The following is a 27674-nucleotide window of genomic DNA, read 5'->3' as shown; positions in this document are numbered from 1 at the left end:
AGTTTATTTATCTATACTGCAAGTAAATGACTTGATTGAATTTTTATGTATGCATTTATGCATCCATTTCATTCATTTTGTGTATGTATTCATTCGACGTTTTAGTTTGAGTGTATTACATTAAGTGTGTTTCGTTATTTTGACATTTAAATTGTTTTGTACGGTGTCTGTCGTTATTTCAGGTGGCGCATTTCAGTTAATATTACGTGTATTATATTCACATATAAATTACGTACATAAAAACATGCAACGTCTTCGTGGACGAGGAGGAAATATTGGTCGACGGACTCGGAATTCACAATTACTCCAGAACCGTCGCTTAAACAGATCAGAACACGTGAAAAACAGCGTTTGCAAGTGTATGGCGCATTGACACGTGCATCATTTCTTCGCCTTGCGTTTGAATATGAGTCGGACATCGACTATTCGTCACATTCAGAAATTGTAATTGGTACCATGAACAAACAATGCCAACACTGTCATGCACTCAAATACAAAGGTGAATCGGTCGGTTTCTGCTGCGTATCTAGAAAAGTTGTATTGCCTACCATCGAATTCGCCGCCAGAACCATTGAAAGCACTATCGGCTGGAGCTACATCCCAATCTAAATTGTTTTTACGTAAAATCTGCAAATTCAATTCGTGCTTTGAAATGACAACATTTGGAGCAACAAAAATCATTCAGAATGAGGATGGTCGCAATTTTTAATCAACGTTTAAGATTCAGGGCCAAGGGTATCATTAAATTGGTTCTTCAATACCGATGCCTAATAACGATTCAAGATTTCTGCAAATTTACTGTATGGGTGATGAGGAGCAGCAACCAGTACAACCATATCGAGCAGATGGAGGAGCGAGAAATTATGGGTATTTTAGAACCGTTTTTACAGAATCACAACCAGTTAGTCCAGTTGTTCAATACCGTTTCAAACAGTCTACAAAACGAAAACCATACAGACTAAAAAAATTGTTCAACTCGCATTAAGATAAAATTAAATCGAATCGAAATATTATTATCATTATAATAGCTTTGTATAATCAGAAAAAAGTAATACAGATGTCTACTTTAGGTATACATTTATCACCGACCAAACATAAAGCCCATTTATATTGCTACAAATATTTTGACTTTTTAACAATCTTTTCTCGGCAAATAAACGAAAGGAGCTCTCCTGTGTGGGGCACGTCAGTATAAACAATATGGCACATGATGTTGCGTCTATTTATGTATTCAGTTGAATGTAAATCATAAAAGCTTCATGTGCGTTATACGAGAAAAGCTGGAAATTCCAATTTAATGGGAATTCGTGTTAGATGAGCCGAGAAAAATGCCGACCATCACTCAAGGTCTGATGAACGAAAATACAACATGTACTGGAATGAGAAGCAATTTCAGTATATAGTTACAGATTTTTCTTTATGTATCTTCACCTTTACTCGGGAAGTAACAATTAAAATTAACGCACTATTCAATATATTTTGAATAAATTCATTAAATGAATTAAACTTTTGGGTTAAATATAATATTCTCGTTATTCAGATATAATAATATTTATGAGTATTGATACATGAAAACAATTCATTGCTTATTCAAACTTCGTTAAAATTATCAGACTAAATTCTACTTTACTAAAACCCATATAGTTATAGCAAATAAACAACTAGTCGTAGTACGGTCTGAAACAAAAACAACTCTCCTTTATAAACTAAGACTAATTACAGAACATAGAAACACAAATTGCGAGCTCAGAACATTTGCACGGACAGAAAAAGAAATACAAGCAGGAAGCAGCTAAGAATCTCTAGGATACCAAAAGACACAGAATACAAAAAATCCGGAATGGTATACAAAAACAATGAAAGAGCTGATACAAAAGAATAAGAAATCCTATAGTATACGAGGTCTGGTTATTAAATAACGAGATTGCTGATGGAAAAGAGAACACAATTTGAATTACGGTACAATGATATCCAAATCCAAATATACTGTCAAAAGTAAAAATTCCCAAACCCCAGTTTAAGACTGGATAATACTCACGAACATAAAGCTTTAAAAAGAAAAAGTTCAATTCTTAATACCAGATGAAAATGAAGAAACTACTGAAACTTACAGCGAAATTTAAGAATAGAACAAGTATTTATGAAACAAAGAAAGAAATTATCGAAGATATAGGTGAATATATTACTAGCTGCGTTACAGATAACTCTTTAACAAAATTTTTAGAGTGAAGAATATACTATCCAAATGCTTACCGCCAAAGGATAAAAATCAGATTGAAGAAACTATCGAAAAATCCGCTTCATGAGTAATGCTATACAAAAATTCATCGCTAAAATATTAGCAAAAGTAATAATGGCGACCAGAAGTTTTGTTTTATTCTTTGCGAATAAAACATGGTTTCTTCAAGTTGTGTAACATGAGTTATACGTTAAGAATAAATATTTCCATTGAGTTGGTGAAACATGGACGAAAAATATTACAGGAAATTATAACAAAGCTATCCAATAACTGCCTAATGATTGGGGATGAAATCCCAGAAGACTGGAATATGGCGTATAATACATCTATATACTGCGGGGCTATTTATTGAACTCGAAAAGGCCTACGAAATGGTGCCGTTGGAAACGCTTTTTGATACATTAACGAAATCTGACCTCAGCAATGTTCGAGCTATTCAGAACATATACAGAAAGTCACAAGGTTCGAGATAAGGGTGCAGTTTATCACCAAATTATTTGAAATATACATTCAGGAAGCTCGGAGTAGTTGGAGAATGAGAATTGAGATAGAGGATCAGTGCTTAAAAACTTTATTTTTCGCAGACGACCAAGTTATGGTAGCTGGAGACGGGGAGGATATATAAAATGGGATTTGAATATGAATATGTCAAAAACAAAATATCTGCTGGAAGGAAGCACACAAGGTGACCCAAACTGCAAATAAATAGCGTTAAATGATGTAGACAATTTAAATACAGTAGTTGGAACAACTAAAGACGATTTAAGAAATAGAGTGCAACAACGGAAAAAAAGACTACACAAATTCTGAAATCGTTGCTTTGATCAGAAAAAATTAACCTATTTTAACGTATGGATGTGAGTGCTAACAGATAGACAAGAGAAAAATATAGAGACTGTGGAAATCGCAGAATATAAGGAGACGAGGAAGACCCTCAAGAACCCGGAAGAAACGAATTGAAGAAAATACGAATAGTATAATATAATCTTCATAAGCGATAAAAAATTTAACATGAAAGAAGAAGATACTTGATAAAAAAGTCCAAATACAGAAAACATGTATTTGAAAACACCATATTCATTTATGTTTTAGACATTTTTATTAATTCTAAAAAATTTAGCTTTGTAAATTTGTATACCAAAGTAGAAGAAAACGGTGTGGTCCATAAATTCTGTGCTTGACTTTTTTTTGGCATTCCGGCGATGACATTAGAAACATTTTTGGTATATCGCTCCGTAATTTCTTATGATTATCAACCAATTATATTCCATTCCAAAATAGCTATTTTCAAAAACCGCCTAATGGGTTTCATATGTACCTACAGTAATTATTTCAAAATGAAGCCGCTATTTTATATTTAACCATTTCTTAAACGTTTTCGAGAAATATTTACGATCTGTACAAGCACTCATTTATACGATTTATTAAAGAAACTCAGTAAAATTACTCGTGAAAATGTCAGAAAGATTCTTTGGATGTTTGAAAAGAAATATTTAAATTGTAGGTTCATTATTCGAGATATGTTAGCAATCCTTTGAAATGTTTTCCTTCGAAAGCTTCCAAAATGACGTTTCGACGTCTCATTATTTCTCTAAATAACCAAATAATGACTTTAAATGTATGTTAAGCAATGAATAAAATCAATTTATGTGAAACGAATGGTAATGGTGTGAAATTATACATTATACATTATGAATTTTGAAAACTAGTTAAGGTGAGGCATATATACGAATTACGAATTGTTATGAATATTATGGTAACATAATATGGGTGTCCCAATAAGAATTGCTATTATCAGTTTATAGTACAAATGCAAACAATTATAGCAAAATTGGCCCTAGGAAAACCTATAAATAATTTGTCTGTTCCTCACTAGAGGGTGCGTATAGTTGATTGGAAACAAATTTAGAAACCAATTTTGAGTGGATCAACTAAAAAATCGTCTCAAAAATATCTATGTTCTATCAACATAACAGTATATTATTCACGAGGTGAAATTTACTGTCTGGCATGAATCACTCAGTGAGTATTAATTTATTATACGAGTAGAATACTATTTATAGTCGATATTATATACTTTCCTTGACTTTTTCGGAAATGAATTATATTAAGCCAACTTCAGCAGCTTCACTAATTTCTAGTACTGTTAAACAAAAGTCTCTTTCATTTTCTATATAAATTTTAACACAAAAATACAATAACAATAATGTTTTAGTCAAATTTATGGTGTTCAAAATGCTACTTCGATTTATAAATTATTTTGGTTCTGGTTAAAAATATTTTTTTTGTAGTAAAATAATATAATATTATTACTGAATCAAGGAAACATCAGACATATAATGGATACATTATACACACGTCTGGATTAAGATTTAAAAGGCCCGGGGCTAAAATAATGACGGGAACTTCTTAAGGAATTCGGAAACCCGGAAAAATTAAAAAAATAATATCAATACCAATACTTTAAACTTGTGGTATCGACCCATCAAAAAATACTGAATGTTTTCCAAATGATAGGGCCCTCTTGGACCTGGGGCCCGGGATTATAGCCCCCCAGGCGCCTAGCCTAATTCGGCCCTGAATACAACAGTTATGGATAATGGTATATTATTCACAAGTGTATAATGTAGTTTATATATATATGAATAATAGCTCATTATATATTATAAATTGTGTATGATGTCATATTGAATTTTAAAATTAGATAATTAGACCTAATTATCTCATCTTATGCGATATCAAATGATAAATATGTAGTTGGGAATATTTTTCTCGTCAGAATATCTAAGAAAGAATATATCTAAAGGAGTTTTTTTTTTTGGAATTAATTACGCTAAAACACTTGCGTTATCTATGGTAATTAGTATTTCACTGAAACCAATCTAGCTTCAGCTTGCAAAGTCTCGTGCTTAATCTGTAAAGATGCTGTCGTTCCTGTTACCATATTAATTTATTGAGTTGTAAAATGACTTCGTTCATCGCCGTCTCATTTGACAACATAATAATTCAACTTCATTTTTCACGCTAACTGAAAAATGATGATTCACTGAAGTTAAACTGATAAATCATGCACTGCATAATCGTGATAAAATTGTCAACATCAATTGAATTGGATTGGAAGTCACTGGCCTTTGACGGTGCAATACGGAATCATCTATTTTGTTTTTGTCACCATATTCACAATAACAGGACTGTAAACCTTCACAACAACATAAGATTTTATGCTTGTGAAAGTATGTTTATCGAAATTTATAAATGAAAATTTTGATCTTAGAAAACACTACAGATATAAAATATCCTTCCACCTCCATTCTGGCGCTGCGGAAAGTAGACGAAGAGGTGAAAATTCATCATTACTATTGAATAACAAATTAATATTAACTTTTAAAGTGTATGCCGTCTTTTAAACAAAATTACTTTGCTCTTCAAACTCATTGAAACTAGATATGAAACTATAATTTTTCTTGAATAATAGGAGAGGTTTCTTAACAGAGCAGAATATATTCAAGTATAGAATACTAAGTAGAAAAAAAACTACAATAGCAATTTACCCTACATTGATGAGTGGAAGCGAAACCTTATTGTGTGATGTGATGATTAGGTGAATACACTGTTACTCCCTTTATATACAAAGCATCTGTTTACATACAATGCATAAAATACGACTAGCAGAAATCAAATCTACCAAGTTACCATTAACCACAAAATTACTTTTAGGGTAGTTGTAAGTTGTCTACAACCTTCAGGCAGATTTGATTGTTTTCTCTAGTGTTAAATATACGGATATAAAATAGTTTTTTATATGATAAGCTGGAATTTGTTCAATATTTTAACATATTGTTACGAACAAGTTCGCGAAATGGATCTCTAGGCCGGCCCTGTCCATCTACAATACAATTTTATAATCCGGCGAGTTCGAGCGGCGCCTGTAATCTGTTTTTTATAAATTACGGACGCGCCTTAGATTAACTTTTTATTATAAAAGGCGGTTTATTGCAGTATTTCTTTTACATCATTTTTAGAAAAGTCTATTTACTTATTTCTTGTGTTTTTTTTGTTCTAGAACTTTGTAGAATTCTAGTTGTGGTATATAAATAAGTTTAGGAAGTGCAAATAAGTTTGGTTTTAAACAGATAGTTAACGAGTTAGTAAAAGCAATCGCACAAATTATTCTAATGATATTTATAAGTAAATTATTGTATTGTATAGTGTGTAAATAAATTAAGAACGTAAGAGAGAGAGTGTGTTTTTTAATTCACCTCACGAATAAGAAGAGTGTAAATATAAATACGAATAACGTTACAATGTGTAGTATAGTGTAGTCAATATCTTTAAGGATTTTCATAGCTGTAACTCGATAAAAAATATATATATTTGATCAAAAAAGTCGAAAAAACATTTTAAGCATTGGTCAAATTTGGCGTGTTTTGAACGCCGGTATATTTCACGGGCTTTGGATGACGTAAATTGTTTTTTCAAATTCCAAGATATGCAAAAACAAGAATGGAATGGTGTAAAGTTATAAGAAGAGATGAAGAATCTTAAAAATCATGTTTGAATTTTTGTGAAAGACAATTTAATATAAATATTGCCACTTCTCGATGGCAATCTAACCTGATTAAGAAAAATAATAAAATTTTTATTTAAATAACCATACATAGCTAGGTTAGTTGAGGTACCCCTGGACAATACTAACTCATAAATTTTTTTCTAGATAAGGAAGACACAGAAGTTTTTGTACAATATAAGATAAAAAAGTAACACTACAATAAAAGAAAGGAGTTGTATCTTATATATTCCATTGCGGAGTAAACCGCCACAAACAAGTGATTATGAAGCAGGGTGCAGTCCTTCTCACGTTGATATTTGTAATGATTACGAAATGGAAACAAGTGGAAACGGGGGAACTCCAAGTTGATACACAAACTACCACAACGACTGGCCATGCGATTTATTTATGGTCACAATAATGAATCCTCAAGGTCATAAAAAGTATTATACGTTACTGATTGTTCTGTACTTGAATTACATACACATAAGTAATAAAAATTAGTAAGAAAACGCTATATCACTCCAATTTTCCAGTTATCAGTTTATTCCAACCACTTTAAAATCTTGTTTTTATTTTTTACAATTCTAGTTTGCGGACCAAACAACAACTACATTCACTGAACTATATCTTACCTGTATATTCTCCACTTTTACTAGATGTTAGTCCCTCTTTTTTTAGTAAACATCCATATTCTTGGTTAGGATTAGGTAATAGTTTATAGGGTTCATGGTATACTGAAGAATTTTCACTATCCGATTCTTCTCCTGCTACATTTCCATAAAGATTACATTTTTTAGCTTTTTTAGAGCCCACAGATCCTATGGTGTTTTCTTTGCTCTTTACAGAAAGCCGGGATCTAGACAAACCATTGTTTATAATCGGTGTTGACATATTATTTTTCAAATCTTTCATGTTGATAGTAGTAGGTTTTGTGCTGCTTGAAACCAGCGCAGTATGTTTGTGTAGTAGAGCAACCTAGAACAAATTAGAAGAATTAGTAGGGATTGTAGTGGATTGTAGTTTTCCTTAGTTGAATTAGCAGGAAAAAATCTCTGATTATTAATTTTAGAAGTCTATATAAACGAAATGTCAACCATATTTTTAGTGAAAACCTAATTTTAAAGGCTTTTCTAACCACGGAGTAAGACAAGCTGGTGGTTTGAATTCATTAATTTGCAAAATATTGCCAACATCAGTATCTACAGAAAATCTTTGATCTGGAGCAATATACTACAGCAGTATGGTATGAGAATACTGCAGTAATGGTATTTAAACAATAAGCATTTTACATATAAATAGGAGTACCTGGGATTAAAACAGTATGTACATGCCTTAAATACATATTGCATAATATACATAACTGCCTGATAAATGAAAGAGAAGTCTCGAGAAAGACGGAACTAAATGTTTTTAAAACATAAAAAATAGAAAAAAAAGTGTGTTGCAAGTTGCAGAGATAAAATATTTAAGGCGTATGAGAGGTGTTACAAAAAAAGGATAAATTAATAAATATCTGGAAGTTATGGCACTCATTGAGTAAAGACAGTTAAGTTGGTGGGGTAATTTACGAAAATGGAATCTTCAAGACCAGTGAAGAGAGTATTGGAGGAAAAATCATACAACAACAAAAAAGGCAAGACCTACTCTTTGGAATTTCACTGAGGAAATGGGAAGCTGAAACAAAAAAAAAAGATAGAATGATTAAAATAGAAATAAAAATAATATTCTTACTATCAAGAACACCGTTGACACAATTTTTTTTATTTCTATTTTAATCATTTTATATTTTTCTGTGTTTCAACTTTCCATTTCTTCGGCGAAATTCCATGGAGTAGGCAGATTGGATTGGAATTAATCAAAAGGATTCGTTGCTTGGAGTGGTAGATTAAGACCACGGAATCGAATCCCTTTTTACTATCCTATCCCCACCTATTTATGTATTCATCATCGGGGACTGAAATTGTGGTCAAAATTAATATAATTTTTCAAAAACTTTTATCATTGTTCAACATTTACAGATATCTTTTACTTTGACTATAATTTTAGTCCCCGATGATGAATATATAAGTATTAGAAAGCTCGGAAAGATATTAGAAATAGTACACTATTTAAATTTGAAACGTTTTCACTACGAAAGAGCGATTTAAAATATATAAGAATAAACTTTTAGGAAAGCATAATAATCCATATAAATTCTATTGTTCTAAAATTTAAACTGAAACACATACTTTTTCAGTAGTAGACAAGGTTTGACGACAAATATAAATATGAGTAAAGTACTAAAACGTTCAAATCTAGAGTTTAATCGAAAAAATATTTTTTTTTAGCTGGCAATGGTGTCCCAAGAGTTGAATGCTGATTTGAAATAGGAGCCTCAGTAAAATTTGATGGAATTCAATTATCAGTATAAAAGTAATGGGATCGTACTTCAAAGATAAATGTATTTAGCATTTAGCATCAAATATCCGCAATAATAGTATCACATTAACGAGAAAAGCGAGTTTTTTCATGAAAAAACTTTCATAATATCTATAATATCATTTTCCAAGTATTTCAGTATTCCATGTTATTTGCGTTTGCCCACAATAATTACATGTTCAAACGTAGTATTTTTGACATATGCAGTAACAATCCTACAGGTATACACAACAGGCTTTGTATAGAGATAAAATAAAAAAGTATATCAGATTCAAATGAAATTAATGGGAATTGTCAGTTGACAAAAAATATAAAATAGAAATTGCAGCCAGTACTGGAACGCATTTCATAAAATGCGGTATTTGTTGATGTTCTGTGAATTTGGATGATTGGTATATATTTTGTGATTCATTGCTGGATTCGCGGTACTTTCATTGGAATTTGAATATTTTTGTATTATACAGTGAAATCAAAACATCTTTGATAAAAGAAAATATTTATATTAAGTGTCGGAGGGTTCATCACATTCCATGCACTACTTCCTTTATAAATGTGATTGCCTCATCAATCAATCTAAATAAAAGTAGAATAGTAATTGAAAACACATCTCTTTTAATCTATGTTTGTTAAAAAAGTGTTGTGAATATAATTTATATAATTTTCATAGTATCAACAAGCATTTAGCTTGCAATGATGATGGCTAAACTACATCGAAACTGTCTATAATGAATCAAACATTTTTGGACACTGTATATTTCAATTTGCTCCTATATCGTGAGAGAAAACTCGAAGAGTGAACCAGAACAAGACATATACTCCTATCTAATCTTTCGTTAGATTCGATCTATCTACTTTCACTATCAATGTCTTCATCAGTAACGTTGATAATGACGAATTCAATATTTTATTCTATCCAGTTAACTTAGAGCATCAAATCTTCTAATCTTCAGTTGTAACTATTTGAATGGTCCTTGCATATCCTTCATTTCCAATGTTTTGTTCTTGTCCACCACATCTTATTTTACTTGAGCTTAAATTATTATATATATTAAGTTTAATTCGCAGTGGTAGAGAGGTATTTTTAGAGGACAGAAAACCATTGTATTCTTTGAGACATTTTTGTATTTTTTTATGTCCAGTAATTCAATATGTGAACTATTTAAATTGTAAGGGAGGATTTATTTCATTCATTCTTGAGCTTTTACGTAAATAATCGCCATTTGTTTCAGATATAAATATTAATTCATAATTTGGTACAAATTTCAAATTTCCCATATGTCTAATCATCAGAAGACTACCTTTTCCAGGCGATTATTTTTGTTAGAGCAGAGGTCGTGAACCCTCGAAAATACTTGTTTATAGTATATAGAATGTAAATTAAATAATAAACAGAATTAGGAAGAATGTTGTGAACCAATATACATATATATAAATATATGAAGATACTTCAAAGGAAAATATTTCTCAAATTCTAAAGCTGTCTTATATTTTGCAAGTTTGTACGCGCCTTTCGTTCCGTTGAATATTTTAACAACGAAGCACTGATCGGCAATTTACCCTAGCGAATATATGGAGAAACGAGAATCGATTTCATTATTTTTTGTGATTCTGTTCATTCAAAATTCAATGTAGAACAGTAGAAGAATGACCCTACTGCAGCAGTAAATTTAATTTACGCCTACGTAAATATATATGTGCCTAATGTTTACCACAGGTATATACATATTAAAATGGTTAATTCAGTAATTTGTTCCCTGAATTTCTGAATAATTTATTTCATGGAGATTGGGAGAAGGAAATTGCCATATTTTATTAATTTGATGCTGCTACTGGGTAACGTAATGTGAATAATATATCCAACGAAAATGGAAAGCAAAATATGGTTGATTCATAAAGAAAACTACGAAACTATAAATCTAAACAATATAGACATAAAAAAAAGAAAAAAATCATTTGGTTAGGGAAGCCAATTGAACGAGACAAACAAAAAAACTCAAATCCAATGTACAAAATAAAGAATTTTCAATGATGAAGGTACACAAAAGCAAACTGGAATTATACAAATGGAGAAACTAGCAGATAATTGATAATTGTGCTATCAGGTTGAGTTTAATGCTTTACAGATAAATTATTATTGCAATACATCCATGATATATTCATACACTTGACCACTAGTCTTATTTTCTGTCTGGTACACCAAGAGTATACTGAGCATTTTATAAAGGTACCACAACATCAGAAGAGATCTGAAGCAAGGTAATACTCTTTCTTATATTCTGTTCAACCTGACCTTGGAAAGAATATATAAGAGGCTACAGACCAACCCGGGAGGAGCCCTACTCAACTGATTAAGGTAGAACGTGGCCTAAGTAGACGATGTTGATATACTAAGCAGAAGCGATATACAACTTAGAAAGAAGAATCCAATCCTGCAGGACTTAGTGAGAACGAAGTTAAAACGAAGTATATTATGTCTGGCAGACCAGACTACGCGGACACGGCTGTGTTATCGGTTGATAACTACACCTAGGCTCTCTCATAACTGAAAATAACGAGTCTGCACTGGAGATACAGGAGAGAGCGAAATATGGAAACAAGTGCTCAGAAGGTGCCGAAACCCACCTACTCAGCAGGCGCATAAAAGAGAGGTTATGCCGTACAATAGTAAGGACAATTGTGATGTTCGCACTAACACTGAGACCTACGCCCTGTGTGGAGTGCTCAGCTTGGTAGCGATCAAGAGTGCGAGTCAAAGATGGCTTGGTCACGTTGAACGGATGCTGGAGGTTCGAGGAGTCAAACTTGCAGATCAGTAAAAGCCGGAAAACCGAAGACTGCCAGGACGACTACGCATAAGATGGCAGAATGACGAAGAACAGGACCTGACTTCCTAAACTGGCGGAGAAAAGTATAACATCGAGATGATTGGAGGACAGTTGTCCGGGAAGCCAAGGTTCTTCAAGGACTATAGCGGTATATTCATACACACACAAATTTTCTATGAAATTTCAAGTATCATTTTGTTCATTATTTATTTTCTAAAAATGCTTTTACCTTTTTTCTTCCTCTTCTAATCATTAGAAATACGGTACAAGCTAATAACAGAATAATCATAGCTAACGCTCCGGTGATGAGTCCAATATAAGCTTGTGTACTAGAAGTCGGGCTGGTTGCTGGAGTGACTTCTTTTCTTGCATGAGTACTTTCTCCACTAGGTACTCCCGGTGCCGTGGTAGTAGGTAAAATGTCCGGAACAAGGTAGTATCTCTGAAGATCATCTTCGGTGAGGTTATTTGTAAGAGCAACTGTAAAATAAAATGAAAATTTCACTTTTAAGAAGATTTGAATTCATTTAATTTTAATTGATAAACCAGATAAATAGAAGATAAATTTGATGATGAATTTACTGGCATTTCAAATTTTTTCCAATATTCTCAGAAAAACTCCTGATTAAAATATTATGCCATGAGCTAAAAATGGATGGAAAGAGAAAACTTTGAAACTATAGATCAAAGCCGAGATTCTATTAATAGTCTGTGCCAGTTATTTGATATAGAGCGTTAATCAACACCGGCAATTCGAATTTTTGAAAAATAAGCTGTAGACAAACTAAGTGAAGGTTCCTCTTTTTATACGGCAGAGAAAATATTATTTCCTCAAAATAGTGGCACAAGTGTAATAATTTCAACGTTGGTGGTTGAGTTTTTTGGAGTCCGTTTCGATCTATATACCTAATAAGTTCAATACCCAATGAATCCAAGTATCAAATAGTCATTATTTACATAAATATATCTTGAAATTAGTTAGCAACATTTAGTAAAATTTTTTGTATGAAAATTCGGAACTGGCCTATATACTAAACAGTACGCAGCTAAAATTCTATAGAGATAAAACTACGAATGTTCCAGAGCTATTTTTATACGGTCTTGTTTCTGCCGTTCGACCGTTCCGAACTTTTGAAAAGTATAACAAGTAAAAAAAGTTGTAGAAGTTATCAAGCAAGAGTTTGGGCGTGCTCGCTGTTTTATCGGCCTGCTGGACCATTTATCAAGAGCAGCTAAAATTACGAGACGAATGCGGTGTTGCCATTTTAAGGTTTTCTAATATAGAATTTGCAGTCATGCGGTAGGTATTATTTAGTAGTTAACAAGGTGAAATATTATGAATTTCAAATATTTTGATAAAGAGCAAAGTGAGTCGAAACGTCAATTTTTACATGTTATTTTAAACTGATTTTCATAAAAAAGAGACCTAAAATCAAGACGATTTATCACGATATATTGAACGATTTCGTAGTGTGATTGTGGTAAAGTGTACTATTTCTAATATATTTCCGAGCTTTATTTATCGCCGGGGATTGAAATTATAATCAAGTACAATATTAATTAGTTAAGATTTGCGGCGTTTTTAATTATGTTATATCTTTCAAAAAGTCATTGATTTCAAAAAGCAATATTCCTATTGACGCTTGATAGAAATATCAAGGTTATCGATTATGATTGTTGCAGTAATGGTTTTTATTTTTTATAGGTTAGTTTATGAATGACATCAAATTTTTGAAAATTAAGTTATTGTGAATGATGAGAGAATATAAAAATAACAGAAAACATTTTAGTATGCTATTCCTAGGCATACGAGAATAAAATAGACATGTGACAAGAACCTCTTTAGTTAACAATGAAAAACGTGATTGATAAAATATTTTGGCCAATTGATTTACTGAAAAAGCACAGATGCAGGCATAGCATGTATATATGTATATAAATGTATATGTAAATGTAAGAAAATATAAAACCATTGGGATGATGAAATATAATGAATAGTTTATGAAAGTGATATGAAGTAAAGATATGCGTTCATACCATATCAACGAACATCTAAGAAATATGTGATAAATATTGTAAAAGCAGTAATTATAATAGCAAAAAATGACCTTAGAAAACATAATGTTGTAGGGAGAGATAATGGATACTTATAAATTACAAGATTAATCGAACCGATCAAGGACCTTAAAGAAAATCCATGCCAAAATTGAATATATTGATAGTACTTTCTTCAGAAGAATCTCCAAGCAACCCAATTAGCAGGAATAATAATAATAATAAGAAAAGCAAGAGAAGTACAAGAATAAAATAATAAGGGAAGAATTTAGTGAATGATCACATATTTAAAAATGTAAAATTGGTAGAAATTCATTCATGCATCAGCGAGAACCCTAATAAATGAGGCAATAAATTGTTGAACTGAATAGAAAACAATAATAAATAAATTTGGATTATAACGAAGAATCAAAAATTGAAAAATCAAAAGAAGAAAATGTTTAGAATTACAGAATAAAAGAAGAAAAACGGACTGGGTCAAATTGTTCAAATTTTGGGAAATAACGGAGGCAAATTAAGAATAAGCGAAAAATAGATGAGCTTTCGAAAAACGACTACAATGCGATTCAGAAGTTCAATCTGAAAACTAAATGAATTCGAGAAGAAGAAAAAAGAAGTAAACTTCATTTAATCAATTTACTGCATAGAGAAATTAAACTTTTTCACTTTGTCTCAAAAAGAAATAATGTTGGATTCCCCTCTATATTATTATACACACCATTGCAGTATTATTAATTACCGAGTATTTGTTATTTTCTTTGCGATTATGATGTTATTATTTATATATATTCTATATGATATCAAAAGCTAGTTGTGCTTCCTTCAATTAATTAACTTTTCATCAAATGTATACAAACGGGTAAAATAATAGACATAATTCCACAAGGTATACATTGGTGCTATCTATACAATGCTCGTTGAAAATCCGCATTGAATGACATACGCAAACCATAAAAATATTACAAAGACCGTACCCATTGCGTCATTTATTCTGTTTTATATCATCCAATAAACCTTTCTTTCCTGAGCTGATAACATTGGAAGAGCAAAAACTGACAATTTTTTAAAGGGAATGATATATCTAACGGCATTCTTATATTTTATGTATATCTCATTCACTTTATCAAGTGTGAAAGTTGAAAACTGTTGCTACTACCCGACTAGAATGGAGAAATGTACTGCACATTTCCATATCGATTCAATGTGCAAAAATACGAATGACAGTGGCGTAGATTACTTTTGCACACACCGAAAACGAATAATTCCATTTAAATATTTCAAAAATAGTGATTCGTTGAGATAGGATATGAATGCAAATGACAAAATGTCATTAGGTCTCTTTCGATTACTATTAAGAAGTATTTATCGAATAATTTTTCTAAAATACTATCACATTTCATAATTTTGTATGCAAAAATCATGATTAATACTTTAGTCGAAGGTTTTTCGCTTAATAATCGTTGCTATTTAGTAAGAAATGTAAGTGATGATGTTTAGGGATTTCGTTAGATCGATTAAATTATACTGACCATATAAATATTATGAACTAGCTTTAACCCGCGGCTTCGCTCGCATTGGAGCCATTAAATAAGGAAAAGAGATCATTACAATAGAAATGAATCCATATGATTAAAAACAAGAGTTATACTTTCTTATTTTGCTTCAAAATTGCTTTGAATTAACATCAACACTTAACAATTAAGTTTTTAAAAGCTCTTCTGGTTCACTAAGTAATGAAAGTGAAACTTTACCACTGGAACAGTACATTCCAACAGTTTCATTTTTCCATTTGAAAGCATTGTAATAGTGACATTATTTATTCATATCAATAACAATCAAAGGATGATTACGATATTAAATTGAAGGTAATTATACACTTTCACGGTCACCTGGTTTTTTGGCTCTAGAAAATCGAAAAATGGATGGATTTTCATGATCTTGGTCTCAAAATGTTCCATTTTACGGAGGATTTATAAAAAAAATAGTAGAAATAGCTGGAATGAAAATTTCTCAAAGTTTTACTGTTTTAAATCGTAAAAAAACGGTTTTGCAAAATAATCCTTTACAAAAAATTATCTCATTATCAGATAAAGTTCTTATATTTTTTTTTGTATTCTACATAAATTAATAAACAATTTAAAAAAAATCCAAAAAGAATGATTTTTTCAGTTTTTATAGCTTAAAATGAAATCGATGAAAAACAATCAATTTTCGTGAATAGTTTCGTACTATATTCTTCAATGTTAATAGTTTTTGGACCATTAAAAATCGAAAAATAGATAAATTTTATAATTTTGGTCTCAAAATGTTCCATTTTACGACGAATTTATGAAAAACACGGGGGTAGTGGCTGAATTTGCGGTTTTTAATAGTTTTAAACCTTAAATAGTAGAAAAACTTTTTTTTTTCAAAATACTCATTTTTTTATGTAAATTGCGAAAAAAAAGTATACGAACTTGATTCCACGACGACAGAAACAGTTACGATTATATGTAGAAAGTCATTTTTTTTGCATTTAAAGTCATGAAACTGTAAAAAATATTTTTTTTTTTAATTTTCGTATTTTTTTTTTATAAATCCGCCGTAAAATGGAACGTTTTGAGACCAAGATCATTAAAATCCATCCATTTTGTGATTTTCTAGAGCCAACCTAACCTAACCTAACCAAAAAACCAGGTGACCGCGAAAGTGTATAATTACCATAATTTTTTATAAAAGATTATTTTGCAAAATCGTTTTTTTTAAGATTTAAAACAGTAAAACTATGAGAAATTTTCATTCCAGCTATTTCTACTATTTTTTTTATAAATCCGATCTTTAAAATCCATCCATTTTTCGATTTTCTAGAGCCAAAAAACCAGGTGACCGTGAAAGTGTATAATTACCAAATTGAATGATCATATTGAATCCTGGTACCATTAAATACCGACCAATCATTACCCATGAAATTTCGATGCCGCGTGGTCTGCATTTCTGCATTATGAATTTTTTTCGCTTGCGAATGTTCTGGCGTTTATATCGCTCTTTTTTCTGCCTGCAACGTAGCTTGTCTTTCTGAACGAACTCGTGCCTGAATAGGAGTTTCAGCTGCTCTCAAAACACTTTGTGCTTGCTGTTATCTTCTCATCTCTGCGTGAACCGAAGATTCTTTATTTCATGCAACTTCTGCTGCATGGGGCTTTTGCTTCCGAGGCATTTTTAAAGAAGAATAGAGTAAGAATTGAAACCAAAGAATAACATCTAAAATAATGAGTAGCACCACAAAAATGACACCTAACCCCAAAAATTCAAATGGTTCTATACTGCATATATCATGACCGAAACAAATAATAATAAATGAAGAAAAATTCCAAACAGCTGAAACTGAAGTCAATTGGATTGAATATTGATGTGATCGTCGGTAATACAGATGCAATCTAGAAAAGGAATTATCGCAAACAGGAGATCATAATCCATTCCGGCATTCAAGCCACCATTCGATCTATAAGCTCCAATGTCATATTATCCGATCTAGTTTGGAAATGCCTGGACAAGCGAAACGAGCAAGGTTCGCTAAAGTAGAGACAAACTCTTTATAGGACCTGAACCCTTTTGTTATATCAGTTACGCAACAATAGAGAAATTATTGGAAAGGAAAGTGAATAGAGATAAAACCAGTTACTGAGACAATCTACAAGCGTTGAGATAAACAAAAACACACCTGAGAAAATATAACCAGAAAAAATCTGCTGAATGTATCAATCTAAGTAAGAGAAGTCTGCAATGTTGCCTCAATGGACACCTGAAGACGCTAGCAGAGAATGCAGCGTACTGATGCGCTGAAGACGAAACATCTATCCACATTTTCACATGAGATACTTCGGAACTCCAGAGCACTACACTTGGAAGCGTATAAAATAGAAGACGTAGATTTTTGATAGCTAGAGCCATCCCAAATTCATAAATTCATAGCTTTCTAAGAGGAGTGCGATTAATAGATCAGCTGTAAATACCAGGAGAAAATCTGCTGAATGTATCAATCTAAGTAAGAGAAGTTTACGAATACTAACAGAAATCTGTAATGTTGCCCCAGTGGACACCTGAAGTCGCTAGCAGAGAATGCAGCGTACTGATGCGCTGAAGACGAAACCTCTATCCACATTCTCACATGAGATACTTCGGAACTCCAGAGCACTACACTTGGAAGCGTATAAAATAGAAGACGTCGATTTTTGATAGCTAGAACCATCCCAAATTCATAGCTTTCTAAGAGGAGTGCGATTAATAGATCAGCTGTAAATACCGTGTCCCTAGTATCACAGCAAGAAACGGGAGTACAATATTTGATGAATCTTCGATAAAACTTGGAATATATTTTTACAATGTATTACTGTGCTCCATGCAGTATTTCCATTTTATATTATTATTATTTACAAGCTAAATAGGCTAATACTAATATACTAGGTAATGTCTGTAAATAAGTTATGAAACTATGCTCATTTGATCGATTCTAATTTTCACTGTATATAATTTCACATTGTTATTTATATCTTATAGATAACCAGTGACAGGCATGTTGAATACTCTTTTGTTTTTGGTACATCCCAACCGACGTGTCGTATCAAGTGACTAATTAACGGAAGTTACACGTCGCAACATCTCATTTGTGGAGACGCCTCTCTTTGAATACAACCCATGATTTATGTTTGAAAGATGGGCCCCGTGTTTTGCAATTAGCTATATTTTTTATGCATGTTTGGTGTCACGAGTGTTGATTTATTATTAAGTGTCTGTTGTCCGCATAAACCATAATTTAAGCGAATATTAACGATATTGAACTATTAACAGTTGGATTTCTTAGAATTTGTTACATTTTATAAAGAGTTTATTCAAGCTTTTGAGGTAATTAGAGTACAATATTTGGAATGTTTAAGAAATTAGTGCAGATTTTTGTCTTAGTTACAATTTAATCATTGAATTGACTGATATTTTCTCTAGAAAATTTGAATACTAAATGAACAATAGCTCCATGGCCAGTGAATCATCCTGGTACTTTGGCAATGATCAATTGTACACAGTATTTCGATGTATATAATGTATAAGAAATAACATAATGATCATCTAGAATGATAATACAAATTCACTCCGAACAATTGAGATTTATGACACCACAGTGTGCTATATAAAAAGGCATCCTTCTCCTAAATATTACGAATCACTTTCCATTTTCTTCCTATATCCACACTTGGCACGGTCATACTGTATATAGGAAGATTTTTGAAATTGGGAAAATCATAGAATAAGATTTCTTCTGGGTGGTAATTGAATTATTCGTAGTGTAAAATTTGGAGCCGGTCCTGCTAGGATATAGTAGAATTCTAAAATTCGGCAAAGTCACCGCCTTTGATGAAATATCCTGAATTCGTTTGATCTCTGTTTTTATATAAATTTTTATAGTAAGCGGTTTATTTATATTGTTTTTTGTTGAATAATTTGTAGGAAGGACTATTTATTTATTTGTTTTGTTTCTCTATATTTCTATATTTTTGGAGAATTATTCTAAAGGAGTTTATGTAGCGCAATTCCGTTCAATTTATAATAGATAGTAATCGAAGAATTTGAGTAAATTATTTAAATTAGTTAAATGATAGGGATACGTGAATTAATATAAGTTAGTGTAGTGCATATTCTTTAAATAAAGTAAGAATAGAAATCGTTTAAATAAAGAAGAAAAACATTCCAATATCAAGAACTACGTATGTTGACTTTGTATTACATATTATTATAAAAAATAATATTTGGAGTTATTAACAAAATATTGATGACAAATAGTTGGGGTGGTTTGAATACGTGGAAAAGTATCGAGTTGTAAATACTGCAGACTCTGATCATTCAATAATTGTTCATATATGAAGAGATCATGTGTATACTTTGGTTGTGAAGAAATAGTACCTATTGAATCATTCATAATTTAAGATTAGTTTGAGCAATTGTTTAAATAAGAAAAAATAGACAGAAAAAATGAGTTTCAACTAGACATACTATGTATACTAATATTATATTCCAAATTATGTGTAATCTATTTGGTATGTATGTTATTCTAGTCTGAAGAAAATTGTATGTTTCGTAAAAATTTTTATCAATAAAATTTTCATCATATAAATTATATAACCGACGAATATCCGAAATATAAGACCCATCTCACGTAATCATATTAGAATACCAGACACATTATTCAGATTTTTCCGAATAATATTCAAAATATTTGTAGAATTTAAGCCGTCTCCTATATATTCCGAAATATTTTGTAATACACTTACCCATCTGCGTGTTGTGTATATGTATCCCTTTAGAGCTAATGGAAAAACCATTTCGCACGATTATTTAGGAAGGCATAGCAGAGAGGGTTTTGAGAAACAAGTGAATAAAAGAAAATTTATAGAGATGGAGGGAGACCCGGAGTATTTTATGATTCAATATACTTAAATACCTGAACAATTTGAGTAAAATTTATAATTCTATTTCACAAATTTCGATGAAACGATGAATAACTTTTCAGATATAACATCCAAAGAGGAAACAACTACCTTCCTGGGTAAAATCGCGACAAATTTTGAATTACATTTCCTCTGAAGAACCTGATGCGGTTACAACCTTGCTATTGGGGATGATATCAGCCGAAAGATCGATGGACATCACGTTCTTCAGAGGAAATGCAATTTAATATTCGTCGCGGTATTAGCCAGGTTCTTGAACAGCAAACAACAATTTCGAATTATTTCAAATTATCAAGAAAGGGGTGGTAACTTTAGTTCAAGACCATCAGTGAAAGTGTCCACGGGATTCTCGACGGTAAGCATATTATTTTTATTTCTATTTCAATTACTTCATTATTTTTTGTTTCAGCTTTACATTTTCTTGATGAAATTTTATACAATAGGAAGACTAAGGCTTTGGATTCTACCAAAAAAGGGGTGATTTATGGTGATTCGTTGCTTGGAGTACGCAGATTGAGACCACGGATCAGTTCTCACCAATGAACGAATAACCACCCTATCTCCATCCTTATCTTGATAATGGTTTAAAAGTGGGACCTGAAACGTCGAGAATTTTCAAAATTCCATCGTAGTTCGACCTATTAACCTAGCTGATAATCCTGACCGCAGAAACCATTCCAAGCATAATATACATATATTGGTTTTAGGGGTTTAAGTTTTCACTCTTCTTTTATTAATTTTTTCTACTCCTTTGCTATTTCATCTATTTTTCGTATTGTTTTACCTTCTCTTTTTCCTGGGTCTGCTTTTCTTATGTCTTCTGTTTTTAAGTGCTATACTTTTCATCTGTTGATACCAGTTTAAATATCTTTAAACTATTTGGTTTCCTAATTTGAAATTAATCTTACCATTGCCACTAAATTAAAAATACCTCGACGTACAGTTTTGCTTTGCTTTGGCGATAGAAAACGTTCAAGGTAGCCTCGAAAAACCAGAACCTCTGAAGATAAACGTATTGGATTAATCAGTCAACGTGACCGCCGATTCACCAACCCAGAGATAGCAGCTCAGATCAATGAATTTAGGAATTTCCCTTTGTGTACTTCTAGTATAAAGGGAATCTGATCTTTTTGGAAGAATAGCAGTGAAGAAACTCCTTAAAAGACGTAAGAGAGTTTTATGGGGGGATGAGTTAAAGCTTGAGTTTATTGGGTCTATGAGGAAAACGGATGTTAGATTCATATGTAATCCCGATTGTAAACACGGCGGAGACTATGATGGTTTGGGGATATTTTGGAGGAATGGTGAATAGACAACGATCCAAGCATACCTCGAAGAATTGGAAAGGAAAAATGTACTGAAAGTAATGATTCGGCCGTCAAAGTTGCCCGATCTCAATCCTATTGAGTTGCTAAGGAACAAATTGGATGGGGAATTCAGAAAACAGTGTTCTACTTCCAATTCTTATTATTACTTTGTTTTATAAAATATAAATATCAATCGTATTGTTTTATTTGTTGTGTATCAGGTAAACTTGAAGGTGGGCAAAAACTTTTGACGGGTAGTGTATATATCGTAACAGTTACTGCTACATTTTCTCATCTTCATATTTTCCCAACAGCAGCTGCCATATTAAAATTTCACTTAGTCTGGAAGAAGTACTGTTATACGTTTTAATGGACATTTTCTGAAACAAAATATGTCCCGACGGCTTTTGCTAGATAGGATGAGCATGAATAAAACATGGTTTTATTATGACTTATACTTAATTTATTTCAAAGTTTCCACTTTTTCGATTGGTTTACTAAATTTACAGCTCCATTCACTTTTAAAAAATACATCGAGGGAATTTTCGGAATACTTCGCAAGAACTTTGATGATTCTTTTTTAGAGCCTATATTATTTATTTTTTATATATTTCTCAAAAGAAGAATGGTGTAATATTAGGAATTATTATTTGTATTGATATAATAATCCGTCGCGAGGAACGAGAACGTAGAAAAGAAAAATAATAATAATAATAACTTAGAGCAGAATTGGAAAATAAAAGTTAGGTTAGAAAGTGATGGCTTGGATCCAGAAACTATCATATTTGGGGACGAGATTTCTACTGCAATTTCAGCAATTTTTGTTTTTATATGTTTTAAGAATAAAAATGTCAGCTGCTGATGACGAAAGTACAATCTACACTTGTACCAATCGTATCTGAAGAACCGGCAGCACAATGTTCGATATGCTTATCTATCGGTGATACGATATAATGTTTTGCATCTTAGCTTACTTGACTACCGTATGCAGAGGACGCCTTGTTTAGCCCATCCTAAAAAAATTATCGACACATTGAGTGCTATAAAGCAGCCACGGGATACAACCAAGTTCAAAAAACTAGCAACGAAGACAGATTTGATCAAATCGACTACTTAATGAAACATATGGTTGGCAAGAGGCCGAAGTTGGGGCATGTACGCATGTCATGCAATCTCCCTAGGCCTCCCGTAAATCGAGAGTTTCAGTCTCAGAGGAAAAAAGAAGAATCGTATAGGTATTTGAATGTTATGTGATATTTTTTCTAGTCTGAGATTAAGTAGAGTGTATTGTTGGTCAACTTTAACTATGGTTTGATGTGATGAAGGGGTTTAGATCCTCTAATTGTGTTATTGTTGTTTTGTTTATTCGATTTTGTCCCTATACTTTTGTTTAGAGTGTTTTTATGTGATTCCATGTTCTCGAGGATTCCGTAGTTGAATGTTTCGAGATTTTCTTCTATTCGGAATCCTCCTATTTGGATCTGTAACATTCTCATATTTCTTCCTGTATTTTTCACGAGGATTGTCCCAGGAGTACTTGACCCAACAAAGAAAACGCAAAAATTTTGGAAAAAAATATTTTGATTTTAGTTTTATACACTTTTTCCAGCGATGTTGACTATCGACCCATTTTTTTAAGTCTGGTAACAGAGGGGCTAAATATGGCGAATAGAGTGTATGAGATAGCAATTAATTTTGGTCTTTGCCATAGCGAATGTGTGAGCTGGTGTATTGTCTTAATGAAACAATACTTTCTTCTTAGCCAAATGCGGCCGATTTTGCTTGATTTCTTCGCTCAAACATTGCAATAAGTGCGCATAATACTCGATAATTATTCGTTCCTCAAAATTGCATCCCAATTAACCGACGCTATAATCTTGCCTGCAAATGCAACGGTCTTTGCCTTCTTTGGAGCCAGTTTTTCCTTTTTTGCGCACAGCTCTCTCATGTCCAAATTTTCATTTAATATGCGATGTACTCCACATTCCTGGAGTTGTCACCTCATTACACTGTTGATAACGAAGAAGTAGTATTACCCACAGTAGCATCTGGTACAGCTTTCATATTGTTTGGGCTAACGCCTTTCAAATAAAAGTATCGTATCACATGCAATTTTTTTTTCATGTTTACAAATTCACTGAAAACGTTCACTAGTGATGGCTGCCGAATAAATACTAAGCAACGTGGTGTCTTCAAACTTGTATATGCCGGTTAGATTGTGTACTTTCTAATCCAGTGATATTTTTCCAGCAACTACCGCCTTCTCTAGGTCAGACCAGGTACTTCTGGGACCATTCTCGTATTATATTTATATTTGTTAGGTTTGGTCACTTTTTGGTATATAAACATACTTAGGTTGATATTAAATGTTGAGAACCTAAAAGTACGAATATAAAATCAGTTTTTTCCCATGTTATAAATGCTCGTAACGACCACGTTGATGGATATAATTGAATTTAAATCGTTCTTTTTAGAGTTTTGTCACTTATTATTATCTTGTAATTAAATTATCTTGATATTTGTCAGTTATGTACATATATAAAATAGCTATCAAAATAATAATGAATTGGCGTTATCAAAATCAATGACGAAGTCATATCTTTATTTCTCTATACTCATTAAGTTTGTAAAAAATATCGCAACATATAAAAAAAAAGAATCACTATTTGAACTAATGAATTACTCCCTGTATAGAGACATCAAGCATTCTCTTAGGTCCCTAACAACGAATCTAGAACATATGTTTGAAACAGTTTTAAGTGGATAACGTTACATTAAGATCAGGGAGATCCAAGTCGATTTGTGATCGAAATGATAAAACAGCTTACACAAATCTAGTCAGGCAAGTGCGACCTTCATTGAAGAGGAAACGCGCGCTTAAACTATTTTTTATCTACTGTGTTTGTTGGTTTTATCATTAAAAATAGTCGAATAAAGATTTTGGTATCAAGTAATCTCCTATCATATATTTCCTATTGTTTACTGCTTATAGTAAGTTATGAACAACTCGATAAAATGATGAATGGTGAATTAAAATCCTGGTTATCCGTAGGACACAAAAAAATGAAAAATAGCAAAAGTGTTGATTGATTGTTTACTTTACAGATACTTTATATTGAAATTGACTTTGCTTTCATTTAAAATTATCTTTAGCATCTTAGATAAATAAAAAATAAATGTAGTGAGATATATTCAACCACCACACTATAACATTCAATAATTCCAATTTTAAATATTGTGGTTTTCATGCAATAAAAAAACGCTGCCGAAACCCGGGATCGAACCAGGGACCTTTAGATCTTCAGTCTAACGCTCTCCCAACTGAGCTATTTCGGCGAATGAACATTATTCTTGATAACGCTGATAAGAGTACTTTTATATGTCTTGTCCTTGAAAATTTAGTGAATGTAATTACATAGGAGTGCGAATTAGTATAATGGGATATCTCAATTATAGGTCAACTCGAGGAATTTTTAAATGAAATCCTTCTTTAATCCAGCTTACTTTACTAACGTATCTACGATGACAATTAATAGTTTATTTATTTAGTTATTATGACGTTATAAAATAATTCTGTTATTTAGTAACAAAACAGCAAATTGTTATTATTAATATTTAATTTTCATATTAGTTTAGTCAATAATTCAAAATTTAGGTAATAATGAAATTCCAAAACTCATATCATTTCGTTTTATGTGAATTGCATAAGCGAAAGCGAATGAATAAATCTGAGTCTTTTTGGATGAAATACAGGGTTATGGGCATCATTTTATTTTTCAGATTTGTCTCTTCTCAGTTTTATATACTTTCTCCAATGTTTTTCCAATCATTTGTCTCTTTAAAAGTAAGTTTTGTCGAGGTTTCTTTTCGCCTAACAAGCAATTTCTCGGCTAGGTTTTGAGAGAAGAAATAGTCACTCGTAACCAAATTTATGGACTTCTTATGGAAATTGCGCAGTAAATTTTCTTTGTATAAAACTTTTTTCCTAACCAAACAATTTAATCAAAATATCATCAATGAGTAATATACTTCTGCAACCCAAAAAGCCTTTATTAGCCGAAAAATCTACCACTGTTTTGTCAATAATGTTTTATGGTAAATACAAGATTACGAAACGATGAAAAAACTCATCTATATTGCGGTTGATCAACACCAAATGCTCCTACGAAGTTGAACACGATTGATATGGGGTTTATTAAGACCAAACGCTGTACCTACCGTTCGCAAACCTAAGTGATTTTACAATCTTTGAGCCATGTGAGATAACCATGGTTCCCTTAACCTCTAGCACTATCAATCTTTCATATGCCAATATCTTTTTGTTAATTTTTTCAATGGTTTCGGGTGCGGAGTCCTCAATTCTATAAACCCTTTTTTACTATTGCAATTGTACGTGCAGGATTCCTATATTATCCAGCTCTAGCCTTGAATTCTGATGACCTTTTCCATCAAACCACGATCTGCTGTCAAGGAATATTAAACACAAACTAGATGACGTAGTATGGCATTTCGATTATAGGATTGAAAATTGAAAAAGTCACACAGACTCATTGAACCGCCGTCGTTTGAATTGTATAAATCCTTTAAAAATACTCTTCATTTATGTAATTTAAGTATGTTATGTAATTTCCGCTCAGCTTCTCAACTTTTCAGAAGGTAATCTTTGAAGTAATTGAAAAGAAATAGAAGGGGAGACCAACCTTCGTTCTTCCCTTCCACTTTCCAGAAATTGAGAGGAATTGTCCCATATTTCACTTGACGGGTGTAGTCGGGGTGTAATAGGAATTAAGTGAATTCTTTAGGTGATTGTTCGAGAACTTCCAAAAAAATCTAATCGAATTTTCGCGATAATTCACACGTATACAGTCTCGGCAATTATTTCTGAAAAGTTTGAGAGATTTAAAATATTTTTATAGATTTGAAACAAATGAAAAATTATGTTCTAAGAAAACAAGGAATCAAATTACTGCCATCAAATTAGCGCATAACTGAAGTAGCATAATGAAATTCATAATCATCATCATCAAGCATTTCATTTATCACTAAAAACAACTAAAAGTTCAAATGAATCTCTCAGGATAGTTTATTCGAGCTTAAGGTTTTTCTTATTTAATGAAAGATTCATTTAGGTACTACATTTTTCAGAGTTCAATAAAACTTTGGCTTTTCTCCAACTCCTTTTGTTCACGGCTACATATGACCATATAACATTTTAATCTTTGCATTCGTTTCTATTCTCCATTCAACTTGTTCCACTCGTATACCTCCAAAAAATTTTTCTTAACACTCTTCTGTCCCATGCATTAAGCCTTTTTTCCTCTTTCCTATTCATGACCCAGCATCCACTACCATATAAAGCAGTAAGTTATAAAACTGTCCTGTCCTTAGCTTCGCTATCCTTGATAGGTTTCCTAGAGCTCCAACTGTTTAATTACTTCTTGCCAATCTCTTGTCGATTCTTTAATTTCGTCCCCTTTACTTGTTACCGTCAGTCACAGGTATTTAAACTCTTGTACTTTATCGAACCGAAACTTCTTGTTTTGTTCCGTTATGATTTTCAATTAGTTGTCACTTGAAAAGTCGTTACCCGTTTTCATATACTTGGTCTTAGGTTCGTTGACACGTAGGCCATATCTTTTTGCTGTCTTTTCAAATAGTAAACAGATTTTTTGTAATTTCTGTTAAGTTCTAGTTTTCTTCTCAAAGCTTGTCTGCAATCTTTAACAAACCATTCATTTCCATCCGTAACTGTTTTTGAATCACTTCTTCTATTTCTCTTTCTTCCATTTCGACCTCTTTACT

The 27674-nt window shown here is 32.0% G+C and overlaps 1 protein-coding gene and 1 non-coding gene across 2 annotated transcripts in view; both read right to left on the bottom strand.

Annotated features, from left to right (window-relative positions):
- LOC130897334 (discoidin domain-containing receptor 2-like) overlaps window positions 1-27674 on the bottom strand; it is a 404892-nt gene that overhangs the window by 66507 nt on the left and 310711 nt on the right. Inside the window, exons 9-10 of the mRNA XM_057806133.1 lie at window positions 12264-12514; window positions 7424-7766 (exon numbers count right to left, since the gene is read on the bottom strand). Of these exons, the coding sequence (XP_057662116.1) occupies window positions 7424-7766; window positions 12264-12514 (594 nt within the window). The remainder of the gene's footprint in view (window positions 1-7423; window positions 7767-12263; window positions 12515-27674) is intronic.
- Window positions 25136-25208, bottom strand: Trnaf-gaa (transfer RNA phenylalanine (anticodon GAA)). Its single transcript has one exon. It is a non-coding gene; the product is annotated as a tRNA-Phe (tRNA).

This window comes from Diorhabda carinulata, chromosome 8 (assembly GCF_026250575.1).
Source record: "Diorhabda carinulata isolate Delta chromosome 8, icDioCari1.1, whole genome shotgun sequence".
Taxonomy (NCBI): Eukaryota; Metazoa; Arthropoda; class Insecta; order Coleoptera; family Chrysomelidae; genus Diorhabda; species Diorhabda carinulata.
This window is presented reverse-complemented; position numbering and strand designations above follow the sequence as displayed.